This window comes from Ananas comosus, linkage group 15 (assembly GCF_001540865.1).
Source record: "Ananas comosus cultivar F153 linkage group 15, ASM154086v1, whole genome shotgun sequence".
Lineage (NCBI taxonomy): Eukaryota > Viridiplantae > Streptophyta > Magnoliopsida > Poales > Bromeliaceae > Ananas > Ananas comosus.
The window spans coordinates 527529-542488 of NC_033635.1; the positions used below are offsets into that span (position 1 = coordinate 527529).

The following is a 14960-nucleotide window of genomic DNA, read 5'->3' on the forward strand; positions in this document are numbered from 1 at the left end:
ATATATATATATATATATATATATATATTGCTTGATTACCATATATTTTAAATAATTTTACTAGGAAAATACAGGAGTATATTGCTCGCAAGCTTTTGTACCAAGGGGCCTTAAACAAGCAGCATCACACGTGACAATGAAGCAGGCGCCGCGCACGTTGTCTTTTGGCAGTTGTTGACGCGACATGATCCCCGCTGGAGCACGTGATTAACAACTAACGGCGTTGATTTATCCCTCTGAGCCCCTGTGCGCTTCGTGTCGCTCGGCCCTCACGCGTCTGTGCTGTGACTAGTGGGGTTTGGCATCGCACATGCAGACCAATCACAAGAATGAAGTATGTTCCTTTTATTTTAAGTTTCTTATTTTTTCTTAAATTAAACCGAAAAGAAAAAAAAATTTTAATAATTTCATCAATTATTGATTGCAAATAGTTATGATATCTGTAATATCATCAGCTGATAAAAAAAATAAAATAAAATCGACGTATGTAGTGTTCAGTTTACCAAACTTAATTTAATTAGAAAAATAACCCAGCAAAAATGAAAGCTCACTGAATATTCTTAATCCGCAATGGGTTTCTGTGCATTTCCAACAGACCAGCAAGCGCACAGGGTTGGAAGGCATGAATTAGCAAAAATGTAAAGACGAAAATGTTATAGTTAATTAGGAGGAGAAGATCATAGCAACAAAGGCGGGCAAAACTCTGCAGTTTCTTGATGTATTCCTAACAATCAATACACCGTATAAATACAAAGGTGCAACTTTCATTTTCTACTTCTCTTTTCTTCGTCCGTAATCAACTTCAGTATCCACCTTCATATTAGAAAGATCTTCAGAGACGACCCCAGAAAAGCAGCATGTATAGGGCGAAATGGAGCGGGGAACAGGAATTCAAACCACCAAACCAGCACAGCAAAATCACATGCCCCAACAAAATCACATGCGCCTACAACCTCCTGATTCTAACATTCCAATTTCTACTCTCATCTAAACACAACCTGAGAAGCCGAGAAGGCGCCCCTGGCCCATCTCCCTCATGCTGGGCCCTGCTAATGTTCCGCCATCGATCGTAACGGGTCCTCAACAAAGCGTCGCACTCGGTCTGGGTCAAAAGACATTGAAAGCGAACCCAACAACCCCGACTAGGCACACTTATTACATTGCGTGGGGCGAGTGCTAACTCGCCCCCCACATCGCATTAAATTCCAAAGGAGCGGGATAGGATTTGCGCCCCACGAGCATGGCAAACCAACCCCACGTCTTTCGTTCTTCAAATGGGGCCTAGCCACGACCTCCTCCCATGCGCACCAAAACGGGATACCGCATGTGAGGCGGTTGAGCCCATGCAAAAGCCCAGTCGATCCCGCCAACTGCTCTGGCCAGCCCGCATTAGTTCGACCCCAGCTGTCGCACTTGGACTCCCAACGGGCCCACCTCACTATCATCATCACTGCTGCTGTTAAATTCGTCACGCTGTTCGCGCCAAAATATATAATCTAATCGGTTACAGATTATAAACTTTAATTAATGGGATTAATTTCCGGGTACCACAACTTCTTTTTTTTTTTTCTTTTTCTTTTTTTTTTTAAATTTTCGTTTCCCCCCCTTCTCCTTTGCTATGTGGGGGATTAATTTAGAAGACGAGCTTGCGGCGAGGAAAGGGACGAGGATCAGCGGCGAGATCCGCTAGGACGGTTATGGTGTCTGCCACAAGATCCTTAAAGATCTGCCGTTCGATCTGGAGCACCGCGTCGGACAGCTCAGCGGATGGATGGGCCCACCCGAGATCTTCTGCCACGTCCCTGCCGAAGGCCCCGCACGTGACGTCGAGGAGGTCGTCGCACGGGATCGGCGCGCGGACCCGCAGGAACTCGGCCCACACGGAGCGCAGTAACGGCTTCCCGACGGACCCGTTAGAGGCGAGGGATCTGGACCGCGTAAAGGCGTCCCAAGGGGACACGTGTCGCTTCCGGTCGAGGATCTCGGTGACGGCGTCGAAGACGAGGCGGCGGTGGAGACACGTTGAGCCGGTCGGTTGGTGCCGCTTCTCGCGCCGAGCGCACAGGTCCGATGGATCTCGATGCGGATCCGACGACCGGAGGATATCGGCCACGTAGATGAAATCTGGGTCGTCTGATTCGGGAAACCCGCATGGATCAGATCCGACGGTCAAAATTTCCTGACTCCACCGGGTCTCCTCCCAATCCGCTAGTTGATCTGCTGACGGCGGGAAGTAAACACCAATTAATTAATTAATAACAGGAAAGGAACGAAGAATCGGTATGTAAAATAAAATGGCATATTTTCTTCCTTTCACGTCGTAATTACCCTACGCAACGCAATAATTTCTCATTAATAAAGGGGCACAGCAACCACCCTATATACGGACGGGCATCTCAAGTCTCAACCACCCCAAATCAATACGAGGGAAGTAACAATCCCGCTAAAATGCGCTGGCGCTCACGGAAACAAGCGCCGCCACTTGGGCGACGACAGTTGCGGGCACACGTGGGTGGTGAAAGCGCAAGTAATGCAAATGTGGGCCAAGGGCGAGTGGGGTGGTGCGGGGTTGGGTTAAACTGTTTTTCGCACCTTTGAAGTGGATGGCGCGCTTGGCTACGGAAGAGGGCGAGGGCGAGGTCTCGTCACCGAGGAAGGAGGAATCGAGCACGGACACCGGGCTCGGTTGCTGATCCACCGCGGTAGCATTGTCCCCCGAAGTTATTGCGGCGATGCTGTTCAAGAGCTTGTCGCACCGCTCTAATAAGTTTCGCCCTGATTTGAACTCCTCCGCGCTCGAGCTCTGTTTAACATACCACCGCAAATCGTCTTAATCCGTTTAAGGACCACCCACAAAAGTATAACTCAACTGTACATGTCGAGCGTAAACAGGAGTAAAAGTAAGAATGGTACCTCGAAATCGAACTGAGAGGGACTGCTGTAGTTCCCGTCAGAAATAGAAGCCGCGGTATCGTCGTACGCGGCCGAGCAGACCCTATCCGGCACGGGCTTCCGATGTACGGGAGATCGGACGAGAGTGGAATCAGGATCGAGCCTCCTGGGGCTGGATTTTGCAGAATGGGGGGCGGGGATCCTCCGCTGCGGCTGGGCGTTCCTCTGCGACTCCGCATTTATTAAGGACCTGCGTCTCAATGGCGAGCTCGGACTCCTCACCGGCGAGCTCGGAGACGGAGATCTCGGGCTCTGGCTCCTGTCACTGCACCTCCCTAAGCTCCGATCGATCTCCACCCGATCCCGACGAGGCGATGTGGCCGCGGCGCCGCAGCCACCACGGCGCGCGGGGCCGGGTCTCGCCGCGGCGTGCAGCTGCTCGCCCTCGGGCCGCCGCGGTGGCCTGGGCGCGGGCTTCATGACGACGATCGGAGAGTCGCCTGGGATCCGGCAAGGGTGGGGTCCGTACACGACGATGCGGGAGCCGTCGATCCGGTGATCGGACGGCTTGTTGTGGAGCAGGCCCTTGAGCTGGAGCGCCTCGAGGATCTGCTTCAGGGTCTCGAGATCCTTCGAGGGCTCGTCGATCCCTCGCATACGGAGGCGGCGCTCGATCTCACCGTACAAGGAGATGGAGCCGGTTCGCTTCGGAACCGGCTCCGGGAAGACGTCCTGGGCGTCGAAGAAGCTCTTCCTCTGGAGAGGCGAGTGCGGAGCTCTCGGAGCCGGATCCGGCTTCGAGTTCCGGAAAGCCCTAATCTCCGAAGGATCGCGAGATCTCCGGCGCAAGAAGCCCTCGCCGGAGAACGCCGTCTCCAATGGCGTCCGGTGGAAGCTACTAGCATCAACAAAACGGTAGTAGGAAGGATCCCGCGGAACCCGAGACTCGGACGCCGATCGCCGGAGCTCGGGAGGTCCCGCCTCGCCGTCGCAAGCGCCCGGGAGCGCCTCGAGCCCCATGAGCCGTGCGACGACGCTCGGCGACCGGCGTTGCCTCTCGCCCTCGTCCGTCGCATCGGAGGCGTCGGAGGGGGCGGGGCGCGGCGTGCGGATCTCGCGGGGGCGCAGCTTCCCCTTGGCGTCGACGACGGCGCGGCTGTCGAGCGAGAGCCTTGGGCCCTCGCGAATCTTCCACGCGGTTTTCGCCCCGTCCTTGAGATCAAACAGCGAGAGAGGAAGCGGGAGCGACGGCCTCGGCGGGGCCTCCCCTATAGGAGGCCGGAGCTCGGGCGACGACGGGGACGCGTCCGGGGAAGGCGACGCTCCCTTGCTCTCCTTCATGAACGAAGCCGCAGAAGAAGCTTCCGATCTCCCCGATGGCGAAGTCGATCCCGCGGCCTACGCACCACCAAATCGCCAGCCATTAGAAACACACACTCCCCCCCACCAAAAACAAAAAAAACAACCAACAAAAAATGACAACAGTCGTAAGACATTCCGAACACAAACCAGAGAAGGAGGGAGGAGGCGGGTGGAGTAGACGCGCTTTGCGGAGAAACCTTGGTGGCGATCGAAGATATGGAGGAACCCAGCCATGCAACCCATCTGTTTCTCGATCTGCTTCTCCAGCTTCTCCTCGTCGCCGATTCCCATCTCCACCCCCGGTGTCATCCTCTCCGCCCAAGCTCTTCTTCTGCTTCTTCGTCTTCTCTCGGTATGCTCTTCTCCCTCCTTTCTCCCTCCCTCTCTCTGTCTTTGTGCTGCGCTTTTCCTTCGATGCAGCTCCCGCTTTAAAGGGCTTTTAAAGCCTCGGCCTGGGTTGAAATGACGAAAAGACCCCCACCATACTTCCTTCGTGACGAACATGTCCCGATCTTATCGGATTCAGGTAATCGGGTCTCGGCGTCGATTGAGCGCATGCTCGCGCCTGGCGGGGTATCGTCACTTCGTGAGGGAGGAAGCTATTGCCTTCACCTGGTGCACCACGTCATCTGCGCACCACGCTCGCAGCACATCTTTTTTCCGATTGAGTACCATAGTTCCTACTATGCAGCTGCTGAAATGGAATAAAACCTTTTAACCAATAAAAAAAAATGAAAAGAAAAATCCGTAATGGAGATATTATTATTAAAAAAAAAAGGGGTCGCGCATGGATGGCGTCGTGCACCGGGTTCATGTAGTAGTTTCTCGAGGGGTGGGGGTTGGCCGGTTGGGGGCGTCAGATGACCCACACACCATTCGAGCTGCGGCTGAGTTTGACCGGGGAAAAAGACGAAAAGGGGCTCTGCTTGCGATTTTAACGGCTATTGTGCATGTATATATGAGAGAGAGTTCTTTACCACTTACCGCGCGCCCTTTTTTTTTTGCCTTTTTTTGTTTTTGTCTCGTTTCTCTCTCCATGCCGCTAAACTATAAAAAGTTACCGCTGAGACACTGACTCCTACGGCTTACTCCCGGCCGGTCCAGTAAAATCTGATGCTTAATTGGCCATCGAACTGCTAAAATTTAATTCGCAGACCCAAGGGGGAACATTGATCCGCATCTTGACCCGCCCGAGACTCACACTTACAATAAAGGTACGTGTCGTCACCACACCGCTGCAGCTTGTCTGTGGTTGATGCCCATCTCTCACAAGTTTACATAAATAAATATAGAGTTCTAAAACATATCCCTTAAACGAAATACAGAAACGCAATTAAACCAGCCAACGTGATCAACATCAACGAACTTTGTGTATATATAGTTTGATTCATTACATCACTAGTTAAAGACAGAGAAGGTTAATCGTCCGTTCCTACGGCAATAAGAGATTATTAGCTGTTATGTACTCCGAACTGCTGTTTCAAATGTGTGCCAGAAGAGTACGGATGATCAAATTATTCAAATCGCTATAATTGGATTCTTTTGGTATCGAAAGATATTAAAAATTAAAGTAAGCACATTATGTAAGCAGATAAGTTTGTTGCTACTTAAAAGGTGTATTAAAACATTTTGGACCTTGCTGTAGGCTGCTAGTCTTGCCGTCTTGCTAGGTACGTATGGTCAAATATATACATTGCACTGCCAATGATGTACACATTTATAGGCTCGATCTGGTGAAATTATTTAAGCTCAAGTACGTTCTTGTGAAAGTATCAACTCCTAGCTTGGCTAAATTATCATGAAATTTTCTTCCCTAGCCTTTATTGTGTCCAACCAGCAAATAAATATTTAAGACGGCTTTAATGCCCTAGATTTGATTTTGTACTTTATTTAATCAAACTCAACTATAAACTTTATTGGAATTCAGATTTAAACACGCATGAATGGCAACTTAATTATCTATCGTCATACATTATTGTAGTTAGAATAACAATCATAACAACTCGGCAGAAGATCTTAAATCACCTATTTTATTAAAGAATCACAAATATTCTTTGGGACCATTAATATATATTCTTTTAAGTGAGTAGTTGAACCAAATATATATGTATATAAATCTCCCACTTTGATACTGAACCTTTATTGGTTTCTAATTAGGTGAAGATTCACAAAACAAACCAAACTGCAACTTTCAAGCAATTATACAAGAGAAACGTCGCCACTAACAATCTCTTGGTCTTAAGGATTGAACCACTATTTTAGTATTCTTTTCATTTATGGAAATCCTAGGGAGGTTCTTTCAATGTTTGACCCACCAATGAGGGAGGGTAGGAACAGATTGGATGCAGGGTGAGTGACCACCGGCTTCTCACTTTTTTTATTTTTTTATTTTTCCTGAGAGAGATAGGTAGCATGCTACCCGCTTCGTTTATTTCATTTATAAATAAACTTAACTGAAAATGTGAATCAACTAGAATTCGAACTTGCGTCTCGGGTATCAACCACCAAGCTCTTTCCCACTTGCTCTAGAGACGGTCAGTGGGGGAAGAAATTTTTGCTTACGGCCACGATCGACCACAAAGTGGTAGCTTAAATTTTTATTATTATTATTCTTATTAACACAAAATGAAAATATATACATAATAAAATACTCTATTATTATGTGTATATATATATATATATATATTTCACATCTAATTTTTTTAATTAAATATCCTGATTTTTTTTCTTGGTTGATGTGGTAACCTCCGTGGAGAGGAATAAATTCACCCAAAGAAAAGCTAACTTATTCGATATTGTTACATCATGGAGACCCGACAACTAATCTAGCTCAGTCATTAATGTCTCCGACATTTTTAGTATTGAATAGTGTACGCATTAAGAGTTTCTTGATAAAAATTTGCATAAAAACTGAAATAAATAAATAAGGGTTCCCAGGAAGCTATCCGACTATGAAAGCTCCTCTAATGGCCACCCTTTTGAGAAACCCTTCCCCTCTTCATGCAGCCATGATGAAATGAGTGATGATGAATGGTGGAATTTGACTATCCGTTTTTTCAAAATTTTTCTTAAATGAAAAAATAGATGAACTATAAAAGCACAATTTAATTGATTAATATCATGTGATAATATAATATCAGTACCATATTCCATAATTTTTCCCTCCCATTAATATATATAATATATATTTATATATATAAAATGGGATCCATCTTCTACTGTTGTAAGTGGTTCAACTATTTATTGCATCACCTCCGTATCTACTTGCATCTACTTACACGATGCCACCACATTTCTCCGCGACCAATGGGGGAAAAGTAAGCGGAAATGATAATAATGTTTACTTTGGTTAGGTTTCGTGCCCTTTCAAGCCAATGCCTTATACATTTTGTTTATTTATTTTAAAAAATTATAACATTTGAATCTTTGATCGATGAAAAATGTAATTAAATATTTCAAATAATATATTAAATTTATATTTTAATATATTTTTTAAAAAAATATATTATCTTTGCATGATGTAAAATATATTACTCGATTAAATTATAAATACTGAAATATTTTATGCAGAGAGTCAAAATTGCAATTTTCAATCGCGTAAAATTTTTTTTAAACCAAATATATTATCACAGCATAAGTTATCCCGACATACAAATATTTCTAAAGCATAAATTTCTTCTGTACTCGCAATTTTCAAGTTAACTATTTTGTATTATTCCCTTTTAGCTTTATAATTTTTTTTTTTCAAAATTTGTTGGTCTATATATATTGTTTGGAATTGCAAATCTCTTATATTTTATGGTTTGAAATTTTTTTTTTATCAAATTATTAAATTAGAAATTCATAATTAAGGAGCAACATATGCTATTCGGAAGGATTTTGCTGCTGGGGCAATTTAAGGATCTGAGGCCCACTGCAAACGTAATGCTGTATGCTACTGTGCCCGGAGAGATACGTAGCTGCAGCTCTATCATTATGCGCAGAGTCGATCGAGGCTCCCTCTCTCTCTATAGATCGCTCTGCATTTTCTTCGGTTCAGGTTTTCTCTGCCTTTTATTACCCCTTCTCTTTACTGTGGATTGCTCAGAACTAATAATTAGTTCACAGTCGCAAGCTGACGCTGGGAAAATAGTGCTGCACCTTTCATTTCAGCTATTGTTGTTCTCTAAATTTGGACGTATACGTATGCACATATATAGGTAGGCGTGGCCAGTATTTTTACCACAAAATTACTTTTTCCGCTGGGGAGACCCCCTATGGTTTATTTTGTCGAAGATAAAATTCAGATTAAAAGATTATTTTGCAGGAGCTAGAGTTCAGATGATGTTTTTATATTTTTTATTATTTTGTTTGGCATGAAGTAAATATCGTAATATATATCTTTTTCATAATTAATTTTAACGTAGGGTGGATCAGAGTTAATTATAATTAATATTTTGGAGAATCTGAGTTTTTATTTGAATGTGAAGTTACAAGGAACAGAAAATTAAAGTTGAAAATGTTTAGTCGAAACCACTTTATCCGTCTTCACTTTCGGTGAAAGAAACACGCCTTCTTGCATTTTAAACTATGTCAATTATGTTAAAATTATGTTTAAAGTTTTCTTTATTAAATTGATTTTTTTTAACTCTTGGTTTTTTTTTTTAATTTCAGCAGGTTCTCAAATATTAATATATCTTTTCGCCTCTCACGACCTAATTATGATGATTCTTAATTTTGACCATATATAACTGCTGTGATCAGCAGATGTTGATGGACGTGTATATATATATATATATCATGTACACTTGTTATTTGATCCACAAATCTACGCTGAAGAGAATAAGGAAAAGTTTTATTTTTTTATGTGGGATATATACCCCTCACGTGGTGAGATGAGATCACCATCATCCTGTTTGTTTTATAATTTGATAGGATAAGATGGAGGCTGGTGATGGTGCTCCTCTCGTCTCCTTGCATCTCTCGGTGTAATTTTGTCCTGGGAACAACCTTTCATCTCCTTGTCTTAATAACAACCCCTTCATCATCATCATCATCATCATCTAAAGCCACAAAAGAGAACAAAAATTTGAGACGCAATTTGAACCCACCACCCTTTTGCACTCCACGTGTGTGATCTCCCTCTTATTCAACCTCCGATCATACCTTTCCATCTATTCGCTTCTCTCTCTCTCTCTCTCCACCATCATGTGTCTTGTCATTCTCTTTTTTTTTTTTCTTTTTCCTTTTTTTTCTTTTTAATCTCTCACGCACATGAATGGCTTTGAAAAGCATAAATGCCTTTTTCCCTCCACAAACACACACGCCTTTTCATATTCTTCACTGATCAAAGGCCACATGCACACACGCAGTCCCCAACCTTATTAGCTTCACTGACCACTCCACTATCCCACACCTATATTCCTATATATATATATATATATATATATATATATATATATATATATATATATATATATATATATCTAATTTTACCTTTAATAGTATCTATAAAAAGGTTAGTTAAATGACCTATCTCTAGCTAAATTTAACAGAACATTTAACCGAGTGCAAAGAAACATATATATATATATATATATTACGTACAAGGGCACTTAATTAGTGGTATCTTTAATTTCCGTATAGTTTTGGCTTCATTGATCAGTACTTTTTGACTGATTATTCCTATTTTTATACTGGGTGCTCAGGCTCCTTTAAACACAGGGAAAAATCCTGGCCATCTGATCGCTTTAGATGGTGAAATTAATTTATCAGAGCCCCATCAATGTAATTTGAGCGAGGCAGGTGCCTTTCACTACTCCCCATGTGTTGGTGATGTGAATGTAGATGACACGCTCTGCGCATTTCCCAACGGTTAGATCCCATGTTCTCTCACCCACTCCTATCCCCTCTGTGCCCACATTCCTTGGCCCTCTCCTTAACAGTTCACAACCCCCACTCCTTTCACTAAGACCCCTCCTCCTCACATTCCTCTGTAGGCTTTTGTAGCATGAGATTGAAACATGGATTCAGATGAATAAACAACAGAAGGAGTACTATATATAATTTTAAAAAAAAATCAGCACAACTTTATGCACCATTCTCTCTCCATGAGCTGAGGATCACATGAATGGTACACTTGTTTACATCAGCGTTTTAGAAATCGAATCGAACCAATCTGATAGAAAAGTTTTAAAATTAATATTGATCCATTTGAACTGATAGTTTAACTCATAAATCGGTTAAATAGATCGATTTTACTTGAACCGCTTCGGACTATCACTTACCATAGATCAGTAGTCGGACGGTGCAATCTAGTTCAATTTAATTTTTTAAAAAAATTTATAAAATATATGTATTTATCTTCTTTACTTTTTAGTTTATACTCTAAAATTAATAATTATTATTTTTGACATCACAACTAGTTCGACCAGTCAAACCACTATGTGAACCAGTTGAACCGTGACCTAGCAAATTTTTTCTATTCTTAATCGGCTCTAAATTTTAAAACATTGGTTTGTGTAGTAGCAGACCAACACAACATTGGAGATGAGCTTCAACCTTGAGAGAAGGATTCAAAAAAATATATGATATTTTTTTGTTGTCCCACATCTAACTGTGCCTCTAATTATTTGTTTCTCTTGATGCATTTGCCCAAGGAGCTCTTGACTATATTACGTGTTTGATATTTTGGCATTTAGAGGCTATGGTGATTTTGGGGAATAGGATTTATAATAATAATCATCATGAACATGGGGTGGTGTGAGGGCTATTCATGTCAATTAGCTAGCTTTTCCTACAAGGCCAGCTAGATTTGTTTTGTGCAACTTTTGATATCAGGAATAGAAAGCCCTGGTGTATTCTAGGGCTAGATTCAGGGTTTGTTGAACTGCTCCCATTTAATTTTTTAACATGTGAGCACTATACTGCTTTATGCCTTTGCTATTGGAATTTGCAAGGTAGCATGTGGCATGTTGTTACCCCTAATGTGCAATGGAAACACCTTTTATGATTTTGATTTTGATTTTTTTTTTTTTTAAAGAAAAACTTGATTGCAGGGAAGTTATGATTTACCTATAGAGTGTTGTAGGCTCTGTATTTAATCTTAGATTAGGCTTATTTCCTAGTTCTGTGATACAGGATGTAACATGTAGATAATTATGGTGTCCAATAAAACCTAGGGTAAACATTCCCCCCATTACCTCCCTAATTCAATGATTACTCTAGGAAACCTATAAAAGAGGAGATCAACTCTGGTCCTAAATACATATTAATATTTAGGATACTCTTTATTTCTTAGAGTTAGTTTTAGCCTATTGGGTGCTTCCCAAGGAGGAAATAATTTTAATTTACACCTAAGTCAGAGGTTGGCACAAAAAACATAAGCAAAGTATCATCATGCGGCAAAAAAATATTTGACTGATTGAGAAAAATAATCTGGGCATCCCAATTTTAGCCCAGCAATTTGGATTTGGTGAAGCTTTTTGCAAATATAAATAATCACCTCATGTACATTGTGCTTTGATTTAGTCTTAAAATGTTATCAATTTGGATGCAGCTCCACTCAAGCCTCTGCAATCACCTGACCTGGCCTATTCTTAGCCTATACATATATATATATATATATATATATATGTTTGTGCTGGACTTCCATCAAGTTCTGAATTAGCCAAAAATTGATACAACATTTGAAAAAAATAATGGAACCGTGAAAGAAAATACTGATGAATGATCAAACTTTAATCCATGGTTCCCCGAATCCAAGAGCATATTTTCAGCTCACAGTGTGTAGTGTAAAAATGCACACTGTTATAGTACATTAATTAAGTACTGCTCAAAGATGATGTGGTCAGAGTAGCTTGGTCCCAGAAAGAGAGTCCCATTCAATGTTGGCACCCCTGGCCCTGGTAAAGGAGCCCATCATCTCATCTCCCGAGAATCCTTGTGAGATGTGACCATATGTATAAAAGATGCACAGCAAAGTTAGTTAATAAGAGGGAATCTTTTGTGAGTACCATAAGCAATGGCACATGCCTGTGAGAGACTGATTGGAGTATGGCCCTCAGGGCATGTACCCCTCGACCCTCGACCCTCCCCCCTCGTTTTCTCTCTCCCTCTCTTTCTCTATCCCATACAGTGACAGTGATCCATTAGTTAGCTCCCTTGCATTATGTGGAGATTTGGAAGAGAGAGAACTATTGCTTGGACTTGGTGCTCGGCAGTAATCTTATACTACACACGCTCAGCTTGACAATAATCTATCTCATTTCATACTTTCAATTAAATAAATTAAATTCAACATTCTGATAAAAAAAAGTTTAAAAATAAGAGTGATGGCAATAACGAACAAAAACGTTTGTTTTGGAGCACAGAATAAAATTAATAGATTATAAATATAAATACAAATATAATTTCATATGGTATAAGAACCAGAAGTAGTGACACGGATTTTTAGCTATAAAACTATAGATGTGGCTTTGTAATTGAGCGTGTCGTATTAGATAAGTTACAATTTTAAACTTATAAGAAGTCATGGGCGAGAGTAGAACTATCCTTACTCGTACAAATGATCTCAGACCGTGCAGTCCACGACTGTTGTAGCGCGCTAGTTGTGAGACCCCAGATAGTCCTATATATGAGATATAATAGGGCTAAACTCTTAACCCGGCTTAAGCATTTTGGGTGGTGGCAAGACCCAAGAGGTTAAGAGAGTTAAGCGTGCTAGGACGGAAGTAGTCCTAGGATGGGTGACCTCCTGGGAAGTTGGGGCGTCACACTAGTTGCAGGCAATTGTAGAGAGAGAGAGAGAGAGAGAGAGAGAGAGAGAGAGAGGTGGGTCAAGGCTTTGAATTATACCATGAGAAGGGCGCCCACACCACATGGGGTTTTCTTGGATTTGAGATGGCTGTGGATAAGAGAGTTATAAAGAAGAGAACAAAGTTCCTATTGGGAGGCAGTCAGGGAAAGGAATAAAGAAGAGAACAAAGTTCCTTTATTAATCTGCGCAGCATCATGTGTTGGTAATTATCAGGGTGATGTCAGCTTACCTAACTTAGTGTACAGTTATGCTCACATTTAAATTATCAAAGGGATTCCTTCATGTTAATAAATAAGTTATCGGATAGAGGAGTGATTTAACTACGTGAAAAGATCTACTATATCTCGTAATAGAGAAGTTTTTCCGGAATCGGAGGCCAAACATAATGATAAATCATATCCGTACATACGTACATATATACATCGCGTATGTCAATCCGGTGAATATTCTTTGTTATCGGGAACAGAGGGTTCTAGTTAGCTACTTATAAGCCAAATTCATGTAATATCTTTTGGTCCCCTCTTACTCTACATAGAAATTCACAATTGTTAATTGGTCCTCCATGTTCTTCCCTCCATGGTCTTCAGATATGTTGGGCACAGTGTTTTTTTCTTCTTTCTCTTTTCGCGCTCTGTTCGGTATTGTGACCCGATACCTAAATTTCTTGCTTAAATATTTTATTTTCTTGACAATATATATATATATATATATATATATATATATATATATATATATAGTTGAGCTATAATACTATCGATAGCAAATCATCACTTTTGCCATCCATTTGTTTTCGATGATGGAGCCTCAAAATTGATGATCGGCACCGTTGAACATAATCTATACCATTTGAAATATTTAAAAATCAAATTTCATACATTTTCGATATTATTTTCTTATCCATCAAGTGGACACAAAAATGAACGGCTGAAAATAAATATTCTTAAAAAAAATGATAATAGGAGTCTTATAATCAAAATCAAGAGAATAGATCTTGTTTTAAATAGTTTAAAAATTTTCTAACAAAAATTCAATTAATTTGGATATCTTTTCGCCGTTAAACGAGAAAACGCCTTATATTGACCTTTAAAATTATAAATTTTGAAACCTTTGATCATTAGGCAAATGATGTCGAAAAGATTTGAAATTTGATTTCTAAACACTTCAAGTAGTATAGATCATATTCAACGATGCCGATTATCAATTTGGAGGCTCCATCATCGAAAACAAATTGGTGGCAAAAATACCGGTTTGCTAGCGATAGCATTCTAGTTCAACTCTCTCTCTCTCTCTCTATATATATATATAAATATTGAATTGTATATTCGCAGAGAATATTTAAGTTCTAATATTTCTTGTCAGAAAAAGTAAACTAATATAAACGAATGATTTTACATGTAAAGAAATAGATTGGTATTTCATGAGATCAATTGTTTTTTATTTTCCTTTTTCACAGTTCGAGAGTAAAATATGATGTATAAGTTTGAGGATTGGTGACAAATTCTAGAAATGAAAATATTCTTTTTTTCTTTAATAACACCACTGCTAAGCCAAAAGTAACCGTTTCTCTTTTTCTTCGCTTTCAATCTACTTCAATGTTTAATATTCATATAATGTTCATCATGAAACTTTAAAAACTAAACTATTAAGTCAAATGTATGAGGACCAAATTGTATCAGCATCCCAAATAGCACAGCGAGTGTCCATACATTTTTACCCTTCTAAAAATGAGAACGGCTTCTCTGTCATAGTTATTTTATACTGAATAACGGCAATCATTAAAATGCCTCTACAATATTCAAACTATGATAGAAAAAAATTTTGGACATAATTTTATAATGAAATTTCTATATTGCTCTCGATTAAATACTTTTCTCTTTCATGTGGTATGACAAAATTAGCATCTATATAT

General features: G+C 40.9%; 2 protein-coding genes across 4 annotated transcripts in view; one reads left to right on the forward strand and one right to left on the reverse strand.

Annotated features, from left to right (window-relative positions):
• Nucleotides 518-4773, reverse strand: LOC109721747 (protein LONGIFOLIA 1-like). 3 transcript variants are annotated; one of them, XM_020249521.1, is made up of 4 exons: nt 4402-4773; nt 2914-4290; nt 2593-2803; nt 518-2217 (listed from the first exon to the last, which is right to left on the reverse strand). In XM_020249521.1, the coding sequence occupies exons 1-4, from the start codon at nt 4756-4758 to the stop codon at nt 1634-1636; spliced, it is 2529 nt and encodes an 842-aa protein (XP_020105110.1). In that variant the 5' UTR covers nt 4759-4773; the 3' UTR covers nt 518-1633. The 3 variants fall into 3 exon arrangements, with proteins under 3 accessions (XP_020105110.1, XP_020105109.1, XP_020105108.1); XM_020249520.1 differs by having other exon boundaries at nt 518-2220; XM_020249519.1 differs by having other exon boundaries at nt 518-2223.
• LOC109721791 overlaps nt 13034-14960 on the forward strand; it is a 23497-nt gene continuing 21570 nt past the window's right edge. Inside the window, exon 1 of the mRNA XM_020249579.1 lies at nt 13034-13065. The gene's annotated coding sequence lies outside the window, so the exon portion shown is untranslated. The remainder of the gene's footprint in view (nt 13066-14960) is intronic.

Bases quoted from the DNA above. Each gene is read 5' to 3' on its own strand.
- LOC109721747 (XM_020249519.1), bottom strand. From the start codon at position 4,758: ATGTTCGTCACGAAGGAAGTATGGTGGGGGTCTTTTCGTCATTTCAAC. The intron at 4,291-4,401 runs GTTTGTGTTCGG...GGTGGTGCGTAG, and splicing joins GCCTCCTCCCTCCTTCTCTG to GCCGCGGGATCGACTTCGCC. The intron at 2,804-2,913 runs GTACCATTCTTA...TATGTTAAACAG, and splicing joins CCTCTCAGTTCGATTTCGAG to AGCTCGAGCGCGGAGGAGTT.